Genomic DNA, 23,443 nt, shown 5'->3' on the forward strand with positions numbered 1-23,443 from the left:
TAAAGTTCTTTGATGCACAAAAGTGTTTAATTTTGGGGACTTCCGGAGAAGATGGCGGCTTAGTAAGACGCGTGGGTCTTAGTTCCTCCTCCAGAACAGCAACTAAAAAAGCAGAAACAATACGAAACAGCTCCTGGAGCCACGACAGAGACCAAAAAGACAACGTACCCCATACTGGAACAGCTGAACAGGCAGGGAAATCCGCTGCGGTGAGATACCCGAGGGGCGCGTGCTTTCCCAGGCCGGGGAGGCTGGCAACTGGGGTCCCTTCCACACACGTGGCTTCCCAGTCTAACTGGGAACGTTGGAGAGCGGGGCCCTCCCGCCACGCTTGGCGTCTCGGGCCAGCTGGGCAATTTGGACCGGCACTCCCCCAAGCCGTGGTGGCCGGCGACCCCCCGCCTCCACGCGCGGTTTCCCGGGCCGACTGCGAGATTCAGATTGGCAAGTTAAAGGAGCCACAGCATCTTTTACTGGTGGGACCTGCAGACAGACGAGCGCCACGAGCGCCACCTACTGGGCAGGAAAAGAAAAACAGAGCCCAGAGATTTCACAGAAAAACCTTTCAACCAGCCGGGTCCCACACCCAGGGAAATCTGATCAAAGGCCCAGACCAGCAGAAAATAACGGATCACGCTTGGAAAATTGAAGATATGGCCCAGTCAAAGGAACAAACCAATAGTTCAAATGAGATACAGGAGCTGGGACAACTAATGCTGAATATACGAACAGAAATGGAAAACCTCTTCAAAAACCAAATCAATAAATTGAGGGAGGACATGAAGAAGACATGGGCTGAACAATAAGAAGAAATAGAAAATCTGAAAAAACAAATCACAGAACTTATGGGAGTGAAGGACAAAGTAGAAAAGATGGAAAAAACAATGGATACCTACAATGGTAGATTTAAAGAGACAGAAGCTACAATTAGTGAACTGGAGGATGGAACATCTGAATTCCAAAAAGAAACAGAAACTATAGGGAAAAGAATGGAAAAACTTGAACAGGGGATCAGGGAACTGAATGACAATTTGAACCGCACAAATATACGTGTTGTGGGTGTCCCAGAAGGAGAAGAGAAGGGAAAAGGAGGAGAAAAACTAATGGAAGAAATTATCACTGAAAATTTCCCAACTCTTTTGAAAGACCTAAATTTACAGATCCAAGAAGTGCAGTGCACCCCAAAGAGAATAGACCCAAATAGGCGTTCTCCAAGACACTTACTAGTCAGAATGTCAGAGGTCAAAGAGAAAGAGAGGATCTTGAAAGCAGCAAGAGAAAAACAATCTGTCACATACAAGGGAAACCCAATAAGACTATGTGTAGATTTCTCAGCAGAAACCATGGAAGCTAGAAGACAGTGGGATGATATATTTAAATTACTAAAAGAGAAAAACTGCCAACCAAGACTTCTGTATCCAGCAAAATTGTCCTTCAAAAATGAAGGAGAAATTAAAACATTTATAGACAAAAAGTCACTGAGAGAATTTGTGACCAAGAGACGAGCTCTGCAAGAAATACTAAAGGGAGCACTAGAGTCAGATACGAAAAGACAGAAGAGAGAGGTATGGAGAAGAGTGTAGAAAGAAGGAAAATCAGATATGATATATATAATACAAAAGACAAAATGGTAGAGGAAAATATTATCCAAACAGTAATAACACTAAAAGTTAATGGACTGAATTTCCCAATCAAAAGACATAGACTGGCAGAATGGATTATGACCCAGTAATACCACTGCTAGGTATCTACTCAAAGGACTTAAGGGCAAAGACACGGATGGACATTTTCACACCAGTGTTTATAGCAGCATTATTTACAAGTGCAAAGAGATGGACACAGCCAAAATATCCATCAACAGACTAGTGACTAAACAAACTGTGGCATATACCTACGATGGAATATTATGTAGCTTTAAGACAGACTAAACTTATGAAGCATGTAATAACATGGATGGACCTAGAGAACATTATGCTGAGTGAGTCTAGCCAAAAACTGAAGGAAAAATACTGTATGGTCCCACTGATGTGAACCGACATTCGAGAATCAACTTGGAATATATCATTGGTAACAGAGACCAGCAGGAGTTAGAAACAGGGTAAGATAATGGGTAATTGGAGCTAAAGGGATACAGACTGTGCAACAGGACTAGATACAAAAACTCAAAAATGGACAGCACAATAATACCTAATTGTAATGTAACTATGTTAAAACACTGAATGAAGCTGCACCTGAACTATAGTTTTTTGTTTGTTTGTTTGTTTGTATCTTTTGTTTTTGTTTTTCCTTTTATATATATATATATTTTTATTATTATTATTATTATTACTTTAATTCTCTTCTCTATGTTAACATTCTGTATCTTTTTCTGCTGTTTCGCTAGTTCTTTTCCTGGATCGATGCAAATGTGCTAAGAGGTGATGATCATGCATCTATGTGATGATACTAAGAATTACTGAGTGCATATGTAGAATGGAATGATTTCTAAATGTTGTGTTAATTTCTGTTCTTTTTTTGATTAGTAAAAAAAAGTGTTTAATTTTGAGGCGCTCCCATTTATTTATTTCCTTCTTCAGTGCTCTTGCATTTGGTTTAAGGTCCATAAAACCACCTTCAATTCTAAGTTTCATAAGATATCTCCCAACATTTTCCTCTAACTGTTTTATGGTCTTAGACCTAATGTTTAGATCTTTGATCCATTTTGAGTTAACTTTTGTATAGGGTGTGAGATATGGGTCTTCTTTCATTCTTTTGCATATGGATATCCAGTTCTCTAGGCACCATTTATTGAAGAGACTGTTCTGTCCCAGGTGAGTTGGCTTGACTGCCTTATCAAAGATCAAATGTCCATAGATGAGAGGGTCTATATCTGAGCACTCTATTCGATTCCATTGGTCGATACATCTATCTTTATGCCAATACCATGCTGTTTTGACCACTGTGGCTTCATAATATGCCTTAAAGTCTGGCAGCGCGAGACCTCCAGCTTCGTTTTTTTCCCTTAAGATGTGTTTAGCAATTTGGGGCACCCTGCCCTTCCAGATAAATTTGCTTATTGGTTTTTCTGTTTCTGAAAAATAAGTTGTTGGGATTTTGATTGGTATTGCATTGAATCTGTAAATCAATTTAGGTAGGATTGACATCTTAACTATACTTAGTCTTCCGATCCATGAACATGGTATGCCCTTTCATCTATTTAGGTCTTCTGTGATTTCTTTTAACAGTTTTTTGTAGTTTTCTTTATATAGGTTTTTTGTCTCTTTAGTTAAATTTATTCCTAGGTATTTTATTCTTTTAGTTGCAATTGTAAATGGGATTCGTTTCTTGATTTCCCCCTCAGCTTGTTCATTACTAGTGTATAGAAATGCTACAGATTTTTGAATGTTGATCTTGTAACCTGCTACTTTGCTGTACTCATTTATTAGCTCTAGTAGTTTTGTTGTGGATTTTTCCGGGTTTTCGACATATAGTATCATATCGTCTGCAAACAGTGATAGTTTTACTTCTTCCTTTCCAATTTTGATGCCTTGTATTTCTTTTTCTTGTCTAATTGCTCTGGCTAGAACCTCCAACACGATGTTGAATAATAGTGGTGATAGTGGACATCCTTGTCTTGTTCCTGATCTTAGGGGGAAAGTTTTCAATTTTTCCCCATTGAGGATGATATTAGCTGTGGGTTTTTCATATATTCCCTCTATCATTTTAAGGAAGTTCCCTTGTATTCCTATCTTTTGAAGTGTTTTCAACAGGAAAGGATGTTGAATCTTGTCGAATGCCTTCTCTGCATCAATTGAGATGATCATGTGATTTTTCTGCTTTGATTTGTTGATATGGTGTATTACATTAATTGATTTTCTTATGTTGAACCATCCTTGCATACCTGGGATGAATCCTCCTTGGTCATGATGTATAATTCTTTTAATGTGTTGTTGGATACGATTTGCTAGAATTTTATTGAGGATTTTTGCATCTATATTCATTAGAAAGATTGGTCTGTAGTTTTCTTTTTTTGTAATATCTTTGCCTGGTTTTGGTATGAGGGTGATGTTGGCTTCATAGAATGAATTAGGTAGTTTTCCCTCCACTTCGATTTTTTTGAAGAATTTGAAGAGTTGGTACTAATTCTTTCTGGAATGTTTGATAGAATTCACAAGTGAAGCCGTCTGGTCCTGGACTTTTCTTTTAGGAAGCTTTTGAATGACTAATTCAATTTCTTTACTTGTGATTGGTTTGTTGAGGTCATCTATGTCTTCTTGAGTCAAAGTTGGTTGTTCATGTCTTTCCAGGAACCCGTCCATTTCATCTAAATTGTTGTATTTATTAGCGTATGGTTGTTCATAGTATCCTGTTATTACCTCCTTTATTTCTGTGAGGTCAGTAGTTATGTCTCCTCTTCCATTTCTGATCTTATTTATTTGCATCCTCTCTCTTCTTCTTTTTGTCAATCTTGCTAAGGGCCCATCAATCTTATTGATTTTCTCATAGAACCAACTTCTGGTCTTATTGATTTTCTCTATTGTTTTCATGTTTTCAATTTCATGTATTTCTGCCCTAATCTTTGTGATTTCTTTCCTTTTGCTTGCTTTGGGATTAGTTTGTAGTTCTTTCTCCAGTTCTTCCAAGTGGACAGTTAATTCCTGCATTTTTGCCTTTTCTTCTTTTCTGATACAGGCATTTAGGGCAATAAATTTCCCTCTTAGCACGGCCTTTGCTGCGTCCCATAAGTTTTGATATGTTGTGTTTTCATTTTCATTCGCCTCGAGGTATTTACTAATTTCTCTTGCAATTTCTCCTTTGACCCACTTGTTGTTTAAGAGTGTGTTGTTGAGCCTCCACGTATTTGTGAATTTTCTGGCACTCCGCCTATTATTGATTTCCAAGTTCTTTCCTTTATGATCCGAGAAAGTGTTGTGTATGATTTCAATCTTTTTAAATTTGTTAAGACTTGCTTTGTGACCCAGCATATTGTCTGTCTTTGAGAATGATCCATGAGCACTTGAGAAAAACGTGTATCCTGCTGTTGTGGGATGTAGTGTCCTATAAATGTCTGTTAAGTCTAGCTCATTTATAGTAATATTCAGATTCTCTATTTCTTTATTGATCCTCTGTCTAGGTGTTCTGTCCATTGATGAGAGTGGGGAACTGAAGTCTCCAACTATTATGGTATATGTGTCTATTTCCCTTTTCAGTGTTTGTAGTGTATTCCTCACGTATTTTGGGGCATTCTGGTTCGGTGCGAAAATATTTATGATTGTTATGTCTTCTTGTTTAATTGTTCCTTTTATTGGTATATAGTGTCCTTCTTTGTCTCTTTTAACTGTTTTTCATTTGAAGTCTAATTTGTTGAATATTAGTATACCCACTCCTGCTCTTTTCTGGTTGTTATTTGCATGAAATATCTTTTCCCAACCTTTCACTTTCAACCTATGTTTATCTTTGGGTCTAAGATGTGTTTCCTGTAGACAGCATATAGAAGGATCCTGTTTTTTAGTCCATTCTACCAGTCTATGTCTTTTCATTCGGGAATTCAGTCCATTAACATTTAGTGTTATTACTGTTCGGATAATATTTTCCTCTACCATTTTGCCCTTTGTATTATATATACATATCTGACTTTCCTTCTTTCTACACTCTTCTCCATATCTCTCTCTTCTGTCTTTTCGTTTCTGACTCTAGTGCTCCCGTTAGTATTTCTTGCAGAGCTGGTCTCTTGGTCACAAATTCTCTCAGTGACTTTTTGTCTGAGAATGTTTTAATTTCTCCCTCAGTTTTGAAGGACAATTTTGCTGCATATAGGAGTCTTGGTTGGCAGTTTTTCTCTTTTAGTAATTTAAATATATCATCCCACTGTCTTCTAGCTTCCATGGTTTCTGCTGAGAAATCTACACATAGTCTTATTGGGTTTCCCTTGTATGTGATGGATTGCTTTTCTCTTGCTGCTTTCAAGATCCTCTCTTTCTCTTTTACCTCTTACATTCTGACTAGTAAGTGTCTTGGAGAACGCCTATTTGGGTCTAATCTCTTTGGGGTGTGCTGCACTTCTTGGATCTGTAATTTTAGGTCTTTCATAAGAGTTGGGAAATTTTCAGTGATAATTTCTTCCATTAGTTTTTCTCCTCCTTTTCCCTTCTCTTCTCCTTCTGCGACATCCACAACACGTATATTTGTGCAGTTCATATTGTCCTTGAGTTCCTTGATACCCTGTTCAAATTTTTCCATTCTTTTCCCTATAGTTTCTGTTTCTTTTTGGAATTCAGGTGTTCCATCCTCCAAATCACTAATTCTATCTTCTATCTCTTTAAATCTATCATTGTAGGTATCCATTGTTTTTTCCATCTTTTCTACTTTATCCTTCACTTCCATAAGCTCTGTGATTTGTTTTTTCTGTTTTTCTATTTCTTCTTTTTGTTCAGCCCATGTCTTCTTCATGTCCTCCCTCAATTTATCGATTTCATTTTTGAAGAGGTTTTCCATTTCTGTTCTTATATTCAGCATTAGTTGTTTCAGCTCCTGTATCTCATTTGAACTATTGGTTTGTTCCTTTGACTGGGCCATATTTTCAATTTTCTGAGCGTGATCCGTTATCTTTTGCTGGCGTCTGGGCATTTAGGCAGATTTCCCTGGGTTTTGGACCCAACAGGTTGAAAGATTTTTCTGTGAAATCTCTGGGTTCTGTTTTTCTTATCCTGTCCAGTAGGTGGCGCTCGTGGCACATGTTTGTCTGCGGGTTCCATCAATAAAAGGTGCTGTGGGTCCTTTAGCTTTGGAAAACTCTCGTCGTGGGGAAGGTTCGCCAGCCAACGCGGCTTGGAAGAATGCCAGCCGGCCCGGGGGTCCAAATGCGGGGAGGGTCGCTGGCCGCCGCAGCCCGGAAGAGCGCCCGACCGAATTTCCTAGTCAGCCCGGGGTGCCAAGCGTGGTGGAAGGGCGCCAGCCGCCACAGTCCGGGAGAGTGCACCGTTCCCAGCTGGACCGGGGAGTCACGTGTTTGGGAGGGACCCCTCCGGTCACCGTTCTCTGCGGTCTGGGGATTTCCAACCCAACTCTCTCAGTTGGTCCGGGGGGTCTCGCGTCATCGGGGCGTCAGCCGCCTTGGCCAGGGACCGCCTGCCCAATTCTGCCAGCTGGCCTGGGAAGGAGTAAGGGAGGGACTCCGGCCGCTTGCTGTCCTGCCCGGGAAACCCTGCGCCCCTCGGCGATTTCACCGGAGCTGGTTCTCCCAGACAGTCAGCCGTTCCAGGATGGGGTACGCTGTCCTTTTGATCTCCGTCGTGGTTCCAGGAGCTGCTCTGTATCGTCTCCACTCCCCCAGTAGCTGTTCTGTGTGGGTTACTGCCGCCGCCGCCGAGGCCGGGCTCTCTTCCCTTATTGACTAGTAAACCATCTGGAATAGCAAATGTTTTTTCTTTCCTTTAAATATTTGTATTGAGAAATAAACCGTGCATGTAAAAGAGAAAAGAAAAATATATATACTGTTAAAAGAATAATTATAAAAACAAACACCCATATACCTACTGAATATATCAAGAAATAGAGCAATACCCTATTTGCCCCTTCCTGATCAAACCCCCTCCATCCCTCTCTAAGGTAATCAGCATCCTAAAGTTTTTATTTTTTGTTCTCTTTATAGTTATTAAAAACCGTGTAAATGACACATATATGTATGTGTATATAGTATTCATACATATGTATGTGTGAGCAGAGTTTTAAAAACTCACACATTCAGGCATACCTTGTTTATTGCTCTTCATTTTATTACACTTCACAAATATATATATATATGTATATATTTTTTACCGATTGAAGGTTTGTGACAATCCTGTGTTGAACAGTCTGTCAATGCCATTTTTCCAACAGCATGTACTCACTTCATGTTTTTGTGTCACATTTTAATTCAGGTTTCTACGTTCTTTTAATTTTTTTTAATTGTGACATATATACAAAAAAGCAGTATATTTTCAAGTACTTTTTAACAAGTAGTCATACTTGTTAAAATTGTTTTAAACGATTTTTTGGTTTCTGTACATTTTTTTTTTAGATATAATGCTATTGCATGTTGACTACTGTATAGTGTAAACATAACTTATATGCACTGGGAAACCAAAAAATTTATGTGTCCCACTTTATTGCAGTGATTTGAAACTGAACCTGTAATATCTCCAAGGTATGCCTGTATATGTACACATAACTATAACGCAAATGTGTATGGCAAACACATACATACACATATATGACTTTTATATATATGCAAAACTTTCTCCACAATATATATCTAGAAGTACAATTACGAGTTTTGTTGGACAGATACGTGTTCAAATGTACTAGGTAATGACAAACTGTTTTTCAAAGTAGTTGTTATCAGTTTGCCCTCCCATTAGAAGTGAATGAATGTTGCTATTGCTCCACATCCTTGCCAACACTTAGCATTGTCCAACTTTTTAATTGTAGCCAACTTATAGTTGTGAAATGGTATCTTGTGGTTTTAATTTGCATTTACCTGATTGACATGAGATGGAATATCTTTTCATATGTCTAGGGACCATTTATGAATATTTTTCAGTAAAATTCCTAATCAGTATTTTGAATATTTCAGTACTTATTTCTTCCTATTAAGTTGGTTTTATCCTGTTGATTTTTAGGAGTTCTTTATATATTCTTTAAACTGTTCCTTTCTGACATTTATGAGTTGCAAATTAATATGCTTTTGCAAATTATTGTGTTTCCTTTTTTATTCTGCAAATCTAATCACCCAAAGAGGGGCGCCTTAAGCAGACTTGAATGTTGAAAAGCATTAGTCAAGGCCTCTGTGCTAGAAACTATAGTGAAATGACCATAAGATTCAGGCCCTTGGATTTAGAATGAGTTGCATCTTAATTAGTGATTCCTGCTGACTTGTGGTGCTTGCCTTTACAGGTGGAACAGGAGGATTTTGTAATGGAAGGGCATGGAAAGACTCCACCTCCTGGTGAAGAAAGCAAACAGTGAGTTGCTGTTTATTTTTAAAGGGTTCTTTATTATAGATTGTCAGAAGCACTTCGGTTAAACGTGTTGAGAACTGGGAATGCGTATTTTGGGAATGTTGTAGGACTTACCAGTTGCATTGGTGGCAATTAATGCATGCTTCCGTTTATAGATTGACTAACTAGAGGGCCAAGAAAGTTAGCCTTGTTGTCTTTCATACTTGAATAATCAAAATTGTTGTTACGCTTTAGCAAAGCTTTAAGACTCAGAATGTTCCAATTTGAACCAAGTTTGGTTGATTTCCAAGTAAAGTGTAAAATGGTATATTCTTTTCTTAGCAATTCCTTTATGAAGTAAACTAAATTAATAGACTGTTTCCCCACATTCCAAGCGTGAATTTATTTGAATAGTACTTCCTGAAATTCTATTCCATTTCATTATTTATACTTCTGATCTTTGTTTAAATAGCAAATTGTTTCCCTAAAGGAACAAGAATTATAAGTAATATATCTTGGCCAACGTTCTAATTAATTCAGGATATTTCTTCTGGCTTCTTAAGGGGTGATTAGGTATGAAAGTTATAAATTAAGAGTCTGCTGGGTAGCTTTTTGATGGCAGTGAATAGATTTTTTTCTTCCCTCTGTCACAGAATTTGAAAAATTGTGTTGCAGAGCAGACTGTTTTTTCATATGCCCTTTTAAAGGAAAAACAGTTAAGACTGGTTTAAAGTACGGACATGACTAATATTTTTTATTCAGGCAGTAGTCTCCTAAATTGAGTGGGACAGTGATTCATGGAAATTACTGAAGATCTGAAGAGAGAAATTCCTCTCCCTTGTCTTTCTTTTTCCTTCTTAAAAAACAGACTTTAGCTTTGGTCTGCTTATAAAATTTTGTCTCCCAAAACTCTTATGAATGAATTATGCAGAATGGTTTATGCTGCTATGAGGCCAGATTAATTAAAGAAGAATGGTTTGTCTTGTATTTGCTGTGAATAGAAACCAGGATATTTTCACAGCTGATATAATTTGTTAACTAGGCAGTTTAGTTTATAAATCCTAACTTTTTCTGTCAAATACGCTTACATTCCACATGAACTGACAAAATCAATTCTTTAGCAAATTAGAATGTCAAATATGTAGTCCCTGTGGAATTATAGGAGAAACACTTGAGGTGCTTCTCCCTGCCTACTTGTCCATCTTCTTACTGCACACTGTGGTCAAAGGGCTTGTAATACAAAAACTTAAGCTCCCACTTGTCAAGAATTTTCTGTGCACAAGGTAATTTTTTTTTGATTTCCCGTTTTAACCACTTTCAAGTTTCTCATTCATTGGTATAAATTGCATTCACAATGTTGTGCTACCATTACCACCAACCATTATCAAAACTTTCCCATCACTCCAAATACAAACTCTGTACCCATTAAACATTGACTCCTCTTTTCTCCCCTTACTCCCACATGCATGGTTCTACTCTCTCTCAGAATTTACATATTCTAGTTATTTCATACAAGTGAAATCATACAATAGCTCTCCTTTTGCATCTGGCTTATTTCACACAATATAATGTCTTCAGAGTTCATCCATGTTGTAGCATTATTAGAACTTCATTCCTTTTACTGCTGAATAATAGTACCATTTTTATGGATATACTGCATTTTGTTTTTCCATTCTTCTGTTGATGGACACTTGGGTGCTTCCACCTATTGGCAACTGTGTGTAATGCTACTAAGAGTATCTGTGTGAATATCTGTTCAAGTCCCTGTTTTCAGTTTTTCTGGTTAACACCTAGATGTGGGGTTGTCAGGTCATATTGTAATTCTCTGTTTAACTTTTTGAGGAATGATCAAACTTTCGACAGTGGCTACACACATTTTACATTTCCATCAACAATGTACGAGGATTCTTATTTCTGTTCCACGTTCTCTTCCATTTTTTAAAATAATAGCCATTCTAGTGAGTGTGAAGTGGTATCTCATTGTGGTTTTGATTTGCATCTTCCTAATGGTTAATGATGTTGAGCATTTTTTCATGCATTTATTGGTCATTTGTATATCTTCTTTGGAGAAATGACTATTCAAGTCCTTTGCCCCCCCTTTTATATTTTTATTGACAAAACAACATACAAACACAAGCATTTTTAACATACAAACATTCCGTACATAGTGTACAATCAATGGCTCACAGTATCATCACATAGTTGTATGTTAATTACCATGATCATTTTTCAGAACAATTGTATCACTCCAGAAAAAGAGCTAAAAAGAAAAAACTCATACATACCATACCCTACCCTTCCCTTTCATTGACCACTAATATTTTCATCTACCCAATATATTTTAACCTTTGCTCCTCCTATTATTGTTTATTTTTTTATCCATATTTTTTACTCATCTATCCATTCCCTAGATACAGGGAACATCAGACACAAGGTTTTCACAGTCACACAGTCATGTTGTAAATGTTCTTCATGCAATCATCTTCAAGAAACAAGACTTCTGGGGCCCAGCTCTACAGTTTCAATCACTTCACTTTAGCCACTCAAATACACCATAAACTGAAAAGGATATCTATATCATGCATAAGAATAACCACCACGATAACCTTTTGGCTCTGTTTGAAATCTCTCAGCCACTGACACTTTATTTTGTCTCATTTCTCTCTTCCCCCTTTCGGTTGGGGAGGTTTTCTCAGTCCCTTGATGCTGAGTCCCAGCTCATTCTAGGGTTTCTGTCCCATGTTACCAGGGAGATTCACACCCCTGGGAGTCATGTCCCACATAGGAGGGGAGGGCAGTGAGTTCCTGTGCTGTGTTGGCTTAGAGAGAGAGCTTTGCCCCCTTTTTAAAGGAGTTTTTCCCTCTGCTACTTTCAGACTTTTCCTCTTTATCTCTTGTTTTTATATTAGTGTAATGTGTCTAGATGGAGTATATTTTGTGTTTGTCCTGCTTAGGGTCATTGAGATTCTTAAAATCTATAAATTTATGTATTTTAGCAAATGTGGGGAAAGTTTGGCCAGTATTTCTTCAAATATATTTTTCTTTCACCCTACTACTTTCTCTCCTCCTGGGACTCCAAATACACATACGTTATACCAGTGCTGTTCAGGAAGCTGGCTTTTTTTTTTTAATTGGGTAACATATTGTGCTTGTTTGATTCTGTTGTGTACCCCAGAAAAGCCATGTCCTTTAATACTCATTCAGAATTGCTGGTTGGAATCTTTTTTATTCTTTTCATGGAGATGTGACTTACCCAATTGTGGGTGGTAACTTTTGATTGTGGGTGGTTTCCATGGAGATGTGTCCCCACCCATTCCAGGTGGGGTAGGTTACTGGAGCCCTTTAAGAGGGAACCATTTTAGAAAGAGCCACAAGCGCCATGAGAGCCAACAGAATGGACAGAGCCCCAGGGAAGCCATTGAAGAGAAAGCTAGCAGATCTTGCCATGTGCCTTTTCAGCTGAGAGAGAAATCATGAACATCATTGGCCTTCTTGAACCAAGGTATCTTCCCGTGGATGCCTTAGATTGGACATTTTTATAGCTTTACATTAATTTGAACATGTTCATGCCCTTAGAACTGTAAACTTGCAACATAATAAATTTCCCTTATTAAAACCCATTCCGTTATTGGTACATTGCATTCTGGCAGCTTGCAAACTAGAACAGATTTATACAACTCAAAATTTCCCATCTTAACCACTTTCAAATATATACTTCAGGTATTAATTATATTCACAGTGTCGTGGTACCATTACTGCCAGGCCTTACCGAAACTTTTCATCACCCCACACAGAAACTCTCTACCCATTAAGCAATAACTTCTCTCCTCCCCCACAGCAGCCCTGGCCCCTGGGAACTTGTAATCTAGGAACCTATCTTCTTTACACTTTTCTCTTCTGCTCTCCTTGGTGAATCATTTTCCTCACATTAATTCCTTTAATGTTTCCAGGATGGCTTCCATAGGTCCAAATACCTCATGAAGGCACAACATCCCATAAAATAAGAAGGGTTTTTCTTTTTTCTTTTTTTTTTCCATGGGCAGGCACCAGGAATTAAACTCGGGTCTCTGGCATGGCAGGCGGGAATTCTGCCACTGAGCCACCATCACACCGCCCTTGTGTGCCTCTTTGTTAGAGCTAAAAATACCTTTTCCAGATTCTCTACTCACACCTCATTGGTCAGAACAAGACCACCCCTCAACCCCTCAGTTAATCAATGACTGTGGAAATAGGACCACCATGATTGGCTGAGTTCAATTGGGATCTGTCTTTGGGATAGTATGGAAAAAAAATCTGACTTTCGCGATATGAAAGAAGTATATTGGGTTTGGGAGGAACAGCAAACATGGCCACCTACCTGGAGAACTCAGATTTTTCTATTTCCAGATCCCTGAGCCATTATGTCTCAGGAGCAGGTAGTTTGCATACTGTTTCCTGCAGGGGCTTTGAAGCTACCATCTCTCATTCTGTTCTTTGGAATTCCAGGATTTGCGGTTCCCAATCCTTTTTAATCCCTAATGCAAATACATGGCAGCTATTTTCATTATAAAACACTTTTCTTTGCCTGGGAGATTACAGAAAACAAATGGCATTAAAAAATTAACAATGGAGAAGTTATAAAACTTTCATAATATTTACTGTTATGACATCTGAACCTCAGTCCCTTTGCCTATTTTTCTCATATTTTAACATTTTTATTGTGAAATATAACGAATAAATATATATATACAAAAGAAAAAGCAATGCTTTTCAAAAGTACATTTTAACAGGTAGTTACAGAACAGATTTTAAAGTTTGGTATGGGTTACCATTCCACAATTTCAGATGTTTCCTTCTAGCTATTTGAAAACACTGGAGGCTAAAAGAAGTATCAATATAGTGATTCAGGAGTCATATTCATTTGTTAAATCCTGTCTTCTCTGTTATAACTTCTCCTTCTCCTTTGCACCTTCTCCAATTCTATAGGGATCTTTGGGCTATGCTCATTCTGACTTTTTCATATTGAAAAGGAGTGTCGACAATATGGCACAGGGGGGTAGAATTAGTTGATAATCTTGAAGAGGCTGGCCCCTATGGGTTTTAGGACTTATCTGGCCTAGGAACCCTCTGGAGATAATAGGTTTCAGGAAAATATCAACTGGCTTTCACCCCTGTATGCCATGTCCCACTTAGGGGGGAAGGTAATGATTTTCCTTACAGAATTTGGCTTAGAGAGGCCACATCTGAGCAACTCTGAGGCCTAGTTATAGATAAGCCCCTATCCTGATCAGCTTCTTTTGGTATTCAGGGAACATTGTTGGGGTAAATTCTCCCAGAAGATTTATGTTATACAAGCTGTACTTTGAATGAGAGTTTCAAACAGCCCTAGTAGACTTGAAACATCATGTGTTGTATTCTTGCCTATTGTTTTCACAAGTTACATGCTGTCTAGCCTTCTTGCAGATTAATTCTATTTGTTTTTTTTCTGGGTCTAGTCTGCTATTATATATTGAAGCAATAAAGCAGGAATATATCAGAAACCTTTTGTAACACCTATTTACATGTTTTCTCATTTTTATATTCAATTATTTGTTTTTTTAGCTTTGTAGAGGTCTTTTAGGTATTTCATATTTGATATTAAGTGTGTATTTATTTATAAACCTTTGTTGGTTGAAATGTTTTAAATATTTTCTTCCAGTCTTTATGTTTTAACATTAAAGTATCTTTCATACTAATAAACTTTTTAAAATGTTATGTAGTAAAATCTATAACATTTATAGCTTCCATGTTGTTGTGTTTAGTGAAGTCTTCCCTACATTAACAAGGGTAAAATGTTCTTGATTTTTCTGTCACTTTTTAAATTTTGACCTTTAATTGAACTGGTACTTATTTTTGTGTATAGTGCAAGGCAGAGATTTGACTACATTTTTTCCAAATTGATTTCCAAAATGGCTCTTGTTAATGAGTATTACCCTGTATGAATAGCTTGATTCACTAATAGAGTCAAATGGAGAATAGGATGGTTATATAATTTGCCCAAGGTCATAGAGCAAATTATTTTAGATTAGGATTAAAATTTATTTTTATTTGCTGATCTGTGCCACTTCTCTTGTTACTTCATTTAACATTTTAACCCTAGCTTCTAAAAGTCTTGAGAAAATTATTTTATTTCCATGTTTATTTCAATGGAACTAAGGTCTGTTGATAGGCAGATTAATGTAGCAATTCATGTGGAAAACTCTCTTCAGAATAATTGACTTTTAATATTGAGAAACCTATGCTAAATTATTAATATTTAGATACATTGTGTTGAATTCTTGTATGTGTGTAAATAAAATTTAGTAGAGTATATAACTTTAAATACTTTGTATATGTTGTTTGAATATAGTTACTTTTTAATGGGGTTTATTTACTATTAGTATATCTAATGTAATAATTTTTCCAATGATATTGACTTTGAGCTACTGTAGCAAATCAGACAAGTTATGTTTATTGCCATACAGTTACTGCAATAAAATTACACTGCTTTAACCATATTATGTATATAATGCAGGGGTAAATATAAAAACTATTACAACTTTTTAAAAAGCAGCATGATATAACAACATAAGATATCAATAGGTGAGAGAATTCAGTTGGACTTGAGATGCTATTCTGGAAGCTACTCTTACACAAGCTTTGGCTAGATGTTGCTATTTATCATGGCTTGCCAAACCCTAACCAAAAGATCCCTGTGAACCCTAAAGAACTCCTAGGGCTCTGTCTGAGATTCTACCAAAGTTTCATGCAATATGATTACTTTCCAGAAACCTACAACTTCCAGATGGGTTCCTAGGACAGATAAGTCCTGAAACCCAGAGGGGCCAGCCTCTCCAAGAATATCAAGTAGTTCTAGCCTCTATCCCATATTATCGCAGCCCTTTCCAACATGAAAAAGATAAAATGGAAATAGCCCAAATATCCCTCAAGATTGGGAGAAGGACCAAAGGAGGAGTTAGAATAGAGAAGATAGGATTTAACAAATGAATTAAATGCTGAATCATCATATTGATATTTCTTTTAGTCTCCTGTGTCTTGGAGCAGCTAGAAGGACAAACCTAAAATTACGCAACAGTAACACATACCAAACTCTGAAATCTGTTCTATAAGTACTTACTGTAATAAATATTGAAATTTATTGGGGTTTTTTTGTATATGTTATGTTTCATAATAAAGAGGTGTTAAAAAAAAACAGCATGAAGAGGTACTTGTTCATAGATTATGTCTGACCATGCTTATTGAAAGCTCATTTCAGATAAAATGTTTCTACCCAGGCAAGCTTTTGGTTTTGTTTTGTTTATGTAGGTCTTATTTATGATGTGCATAATTGTCTAAATGTTTGTGTGCAGACCATTTGTTGGAAATGCTTTTCAAGCTAAATTTTACTTTGGGTGTAGTAATGAGATGAGTTTGGCCCTGTGTTCATTTTGTACATTTTTATTTTTATTTTATTTTAAATATATAACTTGCGAACAATTGTAAGCTTTAAATCTTCATGTTAAAATTGACTCATTCTCAAAAGATACTTAATTTGTCTTTAATCTAATAAAATGCTTTAATTTTTCTAGTAAATTTTTCTTGATTAATTCTTTTTATTTTGGTTCATTTTATGAAAGGTCATTTTTTTTAATTGTTTTGTTTTTTTAAACATAACAACATACAAACATGAACATTCTTACCATATGATCATTCCATTCTTGGTATGTAATCAATAAATCACAATATCATCACATAGTTGTATGTTCATCACCATGATCATTTCTTAGAACATTTGCATCAATTCAGAAAAAGAAGTAAAAAGAGAAAAACTCATACATACCATACCGCTTACCCCTCCCTCTCATTGACTGCTAGTATTTCCATCTACCCAATATATTTTAGCTTTTTTCCCCCTATTTTTTGAAAGATCATTCTTAAAAGAAAGTGTCAGTTCATAATGTATTTTATAGACAGTATCCTTTTTTAGGGATTATTGATGAAATTAATTGTATCTGTTCCTATATTTTATTCCCTTAGTGTAGCATCTTGTTTGATACTCCTCTTTACAGGAGGATCTGTTCAGACCTAGAACATGGGAGACCTATGAGGAAATTGAAAGTTGGAGATGGCTTTATATTGATGAGTCAGAGAGGATATAATTTACTGAGTCAGAACTATTCTTCATACCCCTGTGGGGAGTAATTTGGCTTTTGTGCTTGAGGTGCTGGTTTTTAAATATCTTAACTCTCATGTCTCATGTCTTACTGATTATATTCTTCCCAACTTAAATATCTAATTCATAAAATGCATTCTTTATTTTTTTGAATTATTAATTATAATTAAAATACAGTGCTTCCTTCAGTCCTAACAGTTTTCTCTCCTTACCTTATCTTTATTTCTGTTGCTATTCTAACTCCTTAACCTATAGCTGTATATTCCTTGGATTCGTCTTAAAATGCAATGCAAAATTTAAAAGTTTATTCTAATTCCAAGCCCTCTAAATAAGGGAGTCCTTTTATTAGGACATTCCTTGTTTCACATTGAAATACCCAACTTTACATTAAGTTCTTCAGAAACCATTCTTCAGTGGGTTTGTTTAAAAGCTTTGGGTGTAGCTCTCTAGCAATTTCCTAACACAGACAAAATGAAAGATTTTTTTATCACCAAAGCGCAAACTTTGGTATTTGCCATAGAAATATTTTTCAGTATTTTGTTTTATACACTCTACCGTTAGGTTTTCACCAGTTTCTTCTTCTATTTTTTGAATCATTAAAATATGTACATGTTGAAATAAGCTTATTAAGAAGTACCAAATTCTGTTTGTGTTTCTTGTAATTTTTTAAATTAATAAAAAATTTAAAAAAAAAAAGGAAGTACCAAATTCAACTCTCCATAAACTCAACACAACAGTAAGGTGGACATTAGAAGAATAATTGGCTTCTCTATGAATCTGTTTAGAGAGAGGAAATGAGTTTTATTTTCAGGTTAATTAGTATTCTGAAAATGCCACCAAGAGATACAGTAAATGATAGTTTATATTCATGGAATTTTTGCTGCTGGTGATTTTAATAAAGCCATAAACACTCTGTACTAGAGTTTTGGGAAACTTTCCATTGTCAATAAACTTTCTAATTTGCATTGACTTACTTAAAAAGATGGATCCTCTGAAAATGTCATTTTTCTCCCCAAGTGTCTCAGAATCATAATAAATAAGTTCTGAGTTATTTTTTGTGAAGTTTCCCTTGGTGTCTGAGCTATGAATGAATTGTGATAAGAATAACTTCAAGAGATACGTATTTTATCATTTAAAACTACTGTAGGCTTTATGCTTTTTAAAATTTTTTAATGCTTTTTATTGTAAAATATAACATATATACAAAGCTAAGAAAGAAAACCAATAATTTTCAAAACACACTTCAACTTGTAGTTACAGAACAGATCTCAGTTTCTCATGGGCTACCATTCCACCAGCTTGGAGTTTTCCTTCTAGCTGCTTGAAAACACTGGTAGGTTGGAAAGAATATTAATATAGTGATTCAGCAGTCATAGTCATTTGTTAAATCCTATTTTATCTCTATACCTCCTCCTTCTCTGATCCCTCGCCCAATCTATAGGGATCTTTAGACAATGCCCGTTCTGTGTTTTTCATCTTGAGAAGGGGTGTTGATACCAAAGGATAGAGGGATGCAACCAATCGATAACCTTGGAGAGGCTGGTCCCTTTGGGTTTCAGGATTTATCTGACCTAGGAACCCTTCAGGAATTATAGGTTCCAGGAAAGCAAACTGAGTGCTTGAAACCTTTATAGAGTCTCAGTTCAAGCCCTAGGTGTTCTTAAGAGTCAACAGGAGTGGTGTTGTGTGGGATATAGCAAACCATGGCAATTAGTACTATCTAACTGAAGATTGTATGAGAATAGCCTCCAGAATAGTCTCTTCACTCGATTTGATCTGTCTTGGCCACTGATGCCTTATTTTATTACACTTCCTTTCTCCCTTTGGTCCAGAAGGTGTTGTCAGTCCCGCAGTGCCAGAATCAGACTCATCCCCAGAAGTCATGCTCCATGTTTTCAGGGAGATTTCCACCCCTGAATGTCATATCTCGCGTGAAGATGGCAGTAATGATTTTCCTCGTGGAGCTTGGGAGAGAAAGAGAAGCCACATCTGATCAACAAAAGAGGTTTCCTGGAAGCAACTCTAAGCCTTGTTGTGGGTAGTCTTAGCTTGTTCCCTACAGAAATACATTTCATAAGGGCAAACCTCAAAATCAAGGTGCTTAGCCTATTTTCTTGGGAGTCTTTAGTGGTTGAGAGGGGACCTAGGTTTTCCCAGATGGGAAAGTTTAATTGTTCCATATATATATATATATCCCCATTTGGACCCTCACGGGTCCAGTACTTTTTAATTATCAAGCCCACAATAGTCTGAGATGTATCCTGATATTACATTAACCTATACAGGAATACAAGGCCTCCTTCCTGTTCTGGACTCCAGAAGTTTGGGTTGTTTAAATGAATTATTCAGACAAGTTGATTTAGATTGTGTGTTACCAAAAATTAGGTTGAAGGCATAATAAACATCCTGACTTTGGTCTCATATAGTAGGCGAAGGTCTAGAGTATGTATAATATCATCTTTTAACCTCTATTCTGATCTACCTTAGATCCAGCCAGATTGGCTTTGTTTTTAACTCTTTGAGAATTGATCTCATTTTCTTTTTTTTTTTTTTTTTTTTTTTTTTTTTTTTTTTTTTTTAAAGAGAGAGGGAGGAAGGGAAGGAAAGACAGAGAGAAGGAAGGAAGGGAAGAAGAAAGGGAAACATCTTTAAACATTTTCTTGTTTTATTGTATTTTGTTTGTTTGTTTGTTTGTTTTTTTACATGGGCTGGGGCCGGGAATCGAACCGAGGTCCTCCGGCATGGCAGGCAAGCACTTTGCCCGCTGAGCCACCGCGGCCCGCCTTGATCTCATTTTCAATTACTTTGTGTGCTGATTTGAAAGGATTATAAACCCTAGAAAAGCCACATTTTAATCTTGACGTAATCTTGTAGGAGCAACTGATTCTTTTAATCCCTATTCAATAATGCAGGTTGAAATCTTTTGAGTAGATTATCTCCATGGAGATGTGATACACTCAATTGTGGGTATTAACCTTTGATTGGAGGGAGATGTGACTCCACCCATTCCAAGTGGATCTTGGTTACTTTACTGGAATCCTTTAAAAGAGGAAACACTTTGGAAACAGCTTGAGAGCAAGAGAACTACAAGAACCACAAGAGCCCATGCAGCCAGAGAGAGACATTTGGAGATGCAGAAGGAAAACAGCCCTGGGCGAGCTTCATGAAACAAGAAGCCTGGATAGATAGATAGCAGAGGTCGTCATCATGTTCACCATGTGCCTTTCCAGTTGAGAGAGAAACCCTGAACTTCATCGGCCTTTCCTAAATGAAGTTAATCTCTTGTTGGTGCCTTAATTTGGACATTTTTATAGGCTTGCTTTATTTGGGTCATTTTTACAGCCTTACACCTGTAAACTTGCAACTTAATACAGTCTCCTTTTTAAAAGCCATTCTCGTTCCAGGAAGATGGCAGAACAGGATAGATTGAGTTCAACCCTGCTCCAAGGAGCAGCTAGAGAAGGGACAGGAGGGTGACTGAGATGGCAATTCCAGAGTGTAACTGACCTGGGAGAGTCTTTTGCACCACATAGACAGGCCCTGGTTGCAAAAACTGAGGAACTGAGAAGGAAAGAACTGGAGACCATCTGACTGTTGCGAACAGCTGAATGCAGAAACCCGGATTGCTCAGGAGTGCAGACTGGGAGACAGGGACTAGGAAGTAAGCCAAGCTGTTTTCCTTGAATGCCCTACCCTCACCAGTGCAGCCCTGCAACTAACCCCACAACCCATGCACCTGAACCCCATCACCTACACCCCTCCCAGTGCGTTTAAGTACTCCCACCCCAAGTGCACGCATGCCTGCCCCAGCCCAACGCACCTCGCCTGAAAAAGTGCAGTCTCACCCTTCCCCTCCTGAGCCCTGCCTCCCAGTCCCTGCCCCCTGCAGGTGATCGACAGCTTATAAAGGCTGTTGGCACTTACCTTCATTCCTAGGCTACACCTGTCCCCAGCCCATACAGTTGTGCAACCCCAATCCCCAGCCCCCTGAGCTCTAAGCCCTCCCAGATCTGTGCATGCACATGGACCCCAGCCCACACAGGTGCAACGTCAACCTGCTGCCCTGAGCTCTGCACATGTATACACTGGACCTCATGCCCTAGACCAACACACACCAGGACCCTTTCCCCCAGACCCATGCACCCACATAGCCACATCCTCCCTGCCACTGGGCACCCCTGCCCACAGTCACCAGTGTAGCATCCCAAACCTGCACCTATACCTGCACTGCAACACATTACAGCACTGTTGTGCCCCACCCTGCACCCTGTATCCTGCTCCTAATCCATTCTGCAAGTACAAGGCTCTAGACTACTGAAGGAAATCAACTTCCAAAGTACACTCATCAAGATATTTACATGCTGCGAAGACAGCAGAATATCACTTAGCATATTATGATGCAGACAGATATAGCCCAGCCTAATGACAAAATTAAAACACCAGAGGAGAAACAGATGTTGGAACAACTAATCAAGGATGTTCCATATAACTCTACTAAATAAAATAAATAGGATGGCTAATGACATGAAAGAGATCAAGAAGACACTAGACGAGCATAAAGAGGAATTTTAAAGAATAAACAGAAAAATAGCAGATATCACAGAGATTAAAGATGCTGTGGACCAATTAAAAAACATACTAGAGATGTACAACAGCAGATTTGAAAAGGCAGAAGAAAGAATAAGTGAACTAGAGGACAGGACATTGATTTTGAACTCTCAAAATAGCAAGTGGCAAAGAAGATGGAAAATTTTGAATTGGATCTCAGGAAAATGATGGGCAAAACTAAACACACAAATATAAGAATCATTGGTGTCCCAGAAGTAGACCAGAAGGGGCTAGGAAGATTAGTTGAGGATATATTGGGGGGGGAAACTTCCCAACCCTTATAAAGAACATAAATATACAAGTCAGAGAAGCCCAGTGAACTCCAAATAGCATAAATCCAAATACACCTTCCCCAAGACACATTAATCAGTCTGTCAAATGTTGAAGAGAAGCAGAAATCTTGAAAGTGGAAAGAGAAAAACAATCTGCTACATAGAAAGGTGTTCTAGTTTGCTAGCTGCCAGAATGCAATATACCAGAAACAGAATGGCTTTTAAAAAAGGGAATTCAATAAGTTGCTAGTTTACAGTTCTAAGGTCAAGATAATGTCCCAATTAAAGCAAGTCTATAGAAATGTCCAATCAAAGGTATCCAGGGAAAGATACCTTTGTTCAGGAAGGCTGATGAAGTTCAGGGTCTCTCTCTCTCATCCGAGAAGGCACATGGTGAACACAGTCATGGTTTTCTCCCTCAGCTGGAAGGGCACATGGTGAGCACAGCATCATCTGCTAGCTTTCTCTTCTGGCTTCCTTTTCCATGATGCTCCCTGGGAGGTGTCTTCCTTCTTCATCTCCAAAACGCTAGCTGATGGACTCTCTGCTTCATGGTGCTGCAGCATTCTCTGCTCTCTCTGAATCTCCTTCTTTCTCTGAAATGTTTCCTCTTTTATAGGACTCCAGAAACTAATCAAGATCCACCCAAATGGGTGGAGACATGTCATCACCTAATCCAATTTAACAACCACTCTTGATTAAATCACACCTCCAGGGAATGATGTGATTACAGTTTCAAACATACAGTATTGAATAGGAATTATTCTGCCTTCATGAAATGGGATTTAGATTAAGACATGGCTTTTCTAGGGGACATGCATCGTTTCAAACCATCACAAAGGGTAACCACATAAGACTGAGTTCAGACTACTCAACTTGCACTGTGTGGAGGCAAGAAGGCAATGGTTTGTTATATTTAAGATTCTGAAAGAGAAAGACTTACATCCAAAAATTCTGTACCCAGTCAAATTGTCCTTCAAAACTGAAGGAGAGATGATAGTTTTCCCAGACACACAAATCCTGAATGAATTTGTCAACAAGAGGACCAGGCTTACAAGAAATACTGAAAGGAATTCTGCCAGTTGAAATAAAAAGACAGGAGAAGGACGTCAGCGGAGGATACAGAATTGAAGATTATGAGTAGGGTAACTTAAAGGATAAAAGGAGAAAGAGGGAAAAGAATATATGTATCTGACAAATAAAATCCAAAAGATAAGATGGTGGATTCAAAAAACGCCTTTTCAGTAATAACTTTGAATGTTAATGAACTAAATTTACCAATGAAAAGACACAGATTGACAGAATGGATTAAGAAATATAATCCAGCTATATGCTGCTTACAAGAGACTCAGACACAAGGATACAAATAGATTGAAAGTCAAAGGATGGGAAAAGATATTCCGTGCAAGTTGTAACCAAAAGAAAGCTGAGTAGCT

At 37.6% G+C, this 23,443-nt stretch overlaps 1 protein-coding gene across 6 annotated transcripts in view; it reads left to right on the plus strand.

The window, feature by feature from the left end:
- The window catches only part of TNRC6B (trinucleotide repeat containing adaptor 6B), a 384,364-nt gene that overhangs the window by 177,858 nt on the left and 183,063 nt on the right, over window positions 1–23,443 (plus strand). For all 6 annotated transcript variants that reach the window (XM_077168905.1, XM_077168910.1, XM_077168901.1 and 3 more), the window contains one exon: window positions 8,914–8,981. In XM_077168905.1, the coding sequence (XP_077025020.1) occupies window positions 8,935–8,981 (47 nt within the window). In that variant the 5' untranslated portion in view covers window positions 8,914–8,934. The remainder of the gene's footprint in view (window positions 1–8,913; window positions 8,982–23,443) is intronic.

The sequence above is a fragment of the Tamandua tetradactyla genome, chromosome 7, assembly GCF_023851605.1.
Source record: "Tamandua tetradactyla isolate mTamTet1 chromosome 7, mTamTet1.pri, whole genome shotgun sequence".
Lineage (NCBI taxonomy): Eukaryota > Metazoa > Chordata > Mammalia > Pilosa > Myrmecophagidae > Tamandua > Tamandua tetradactyla.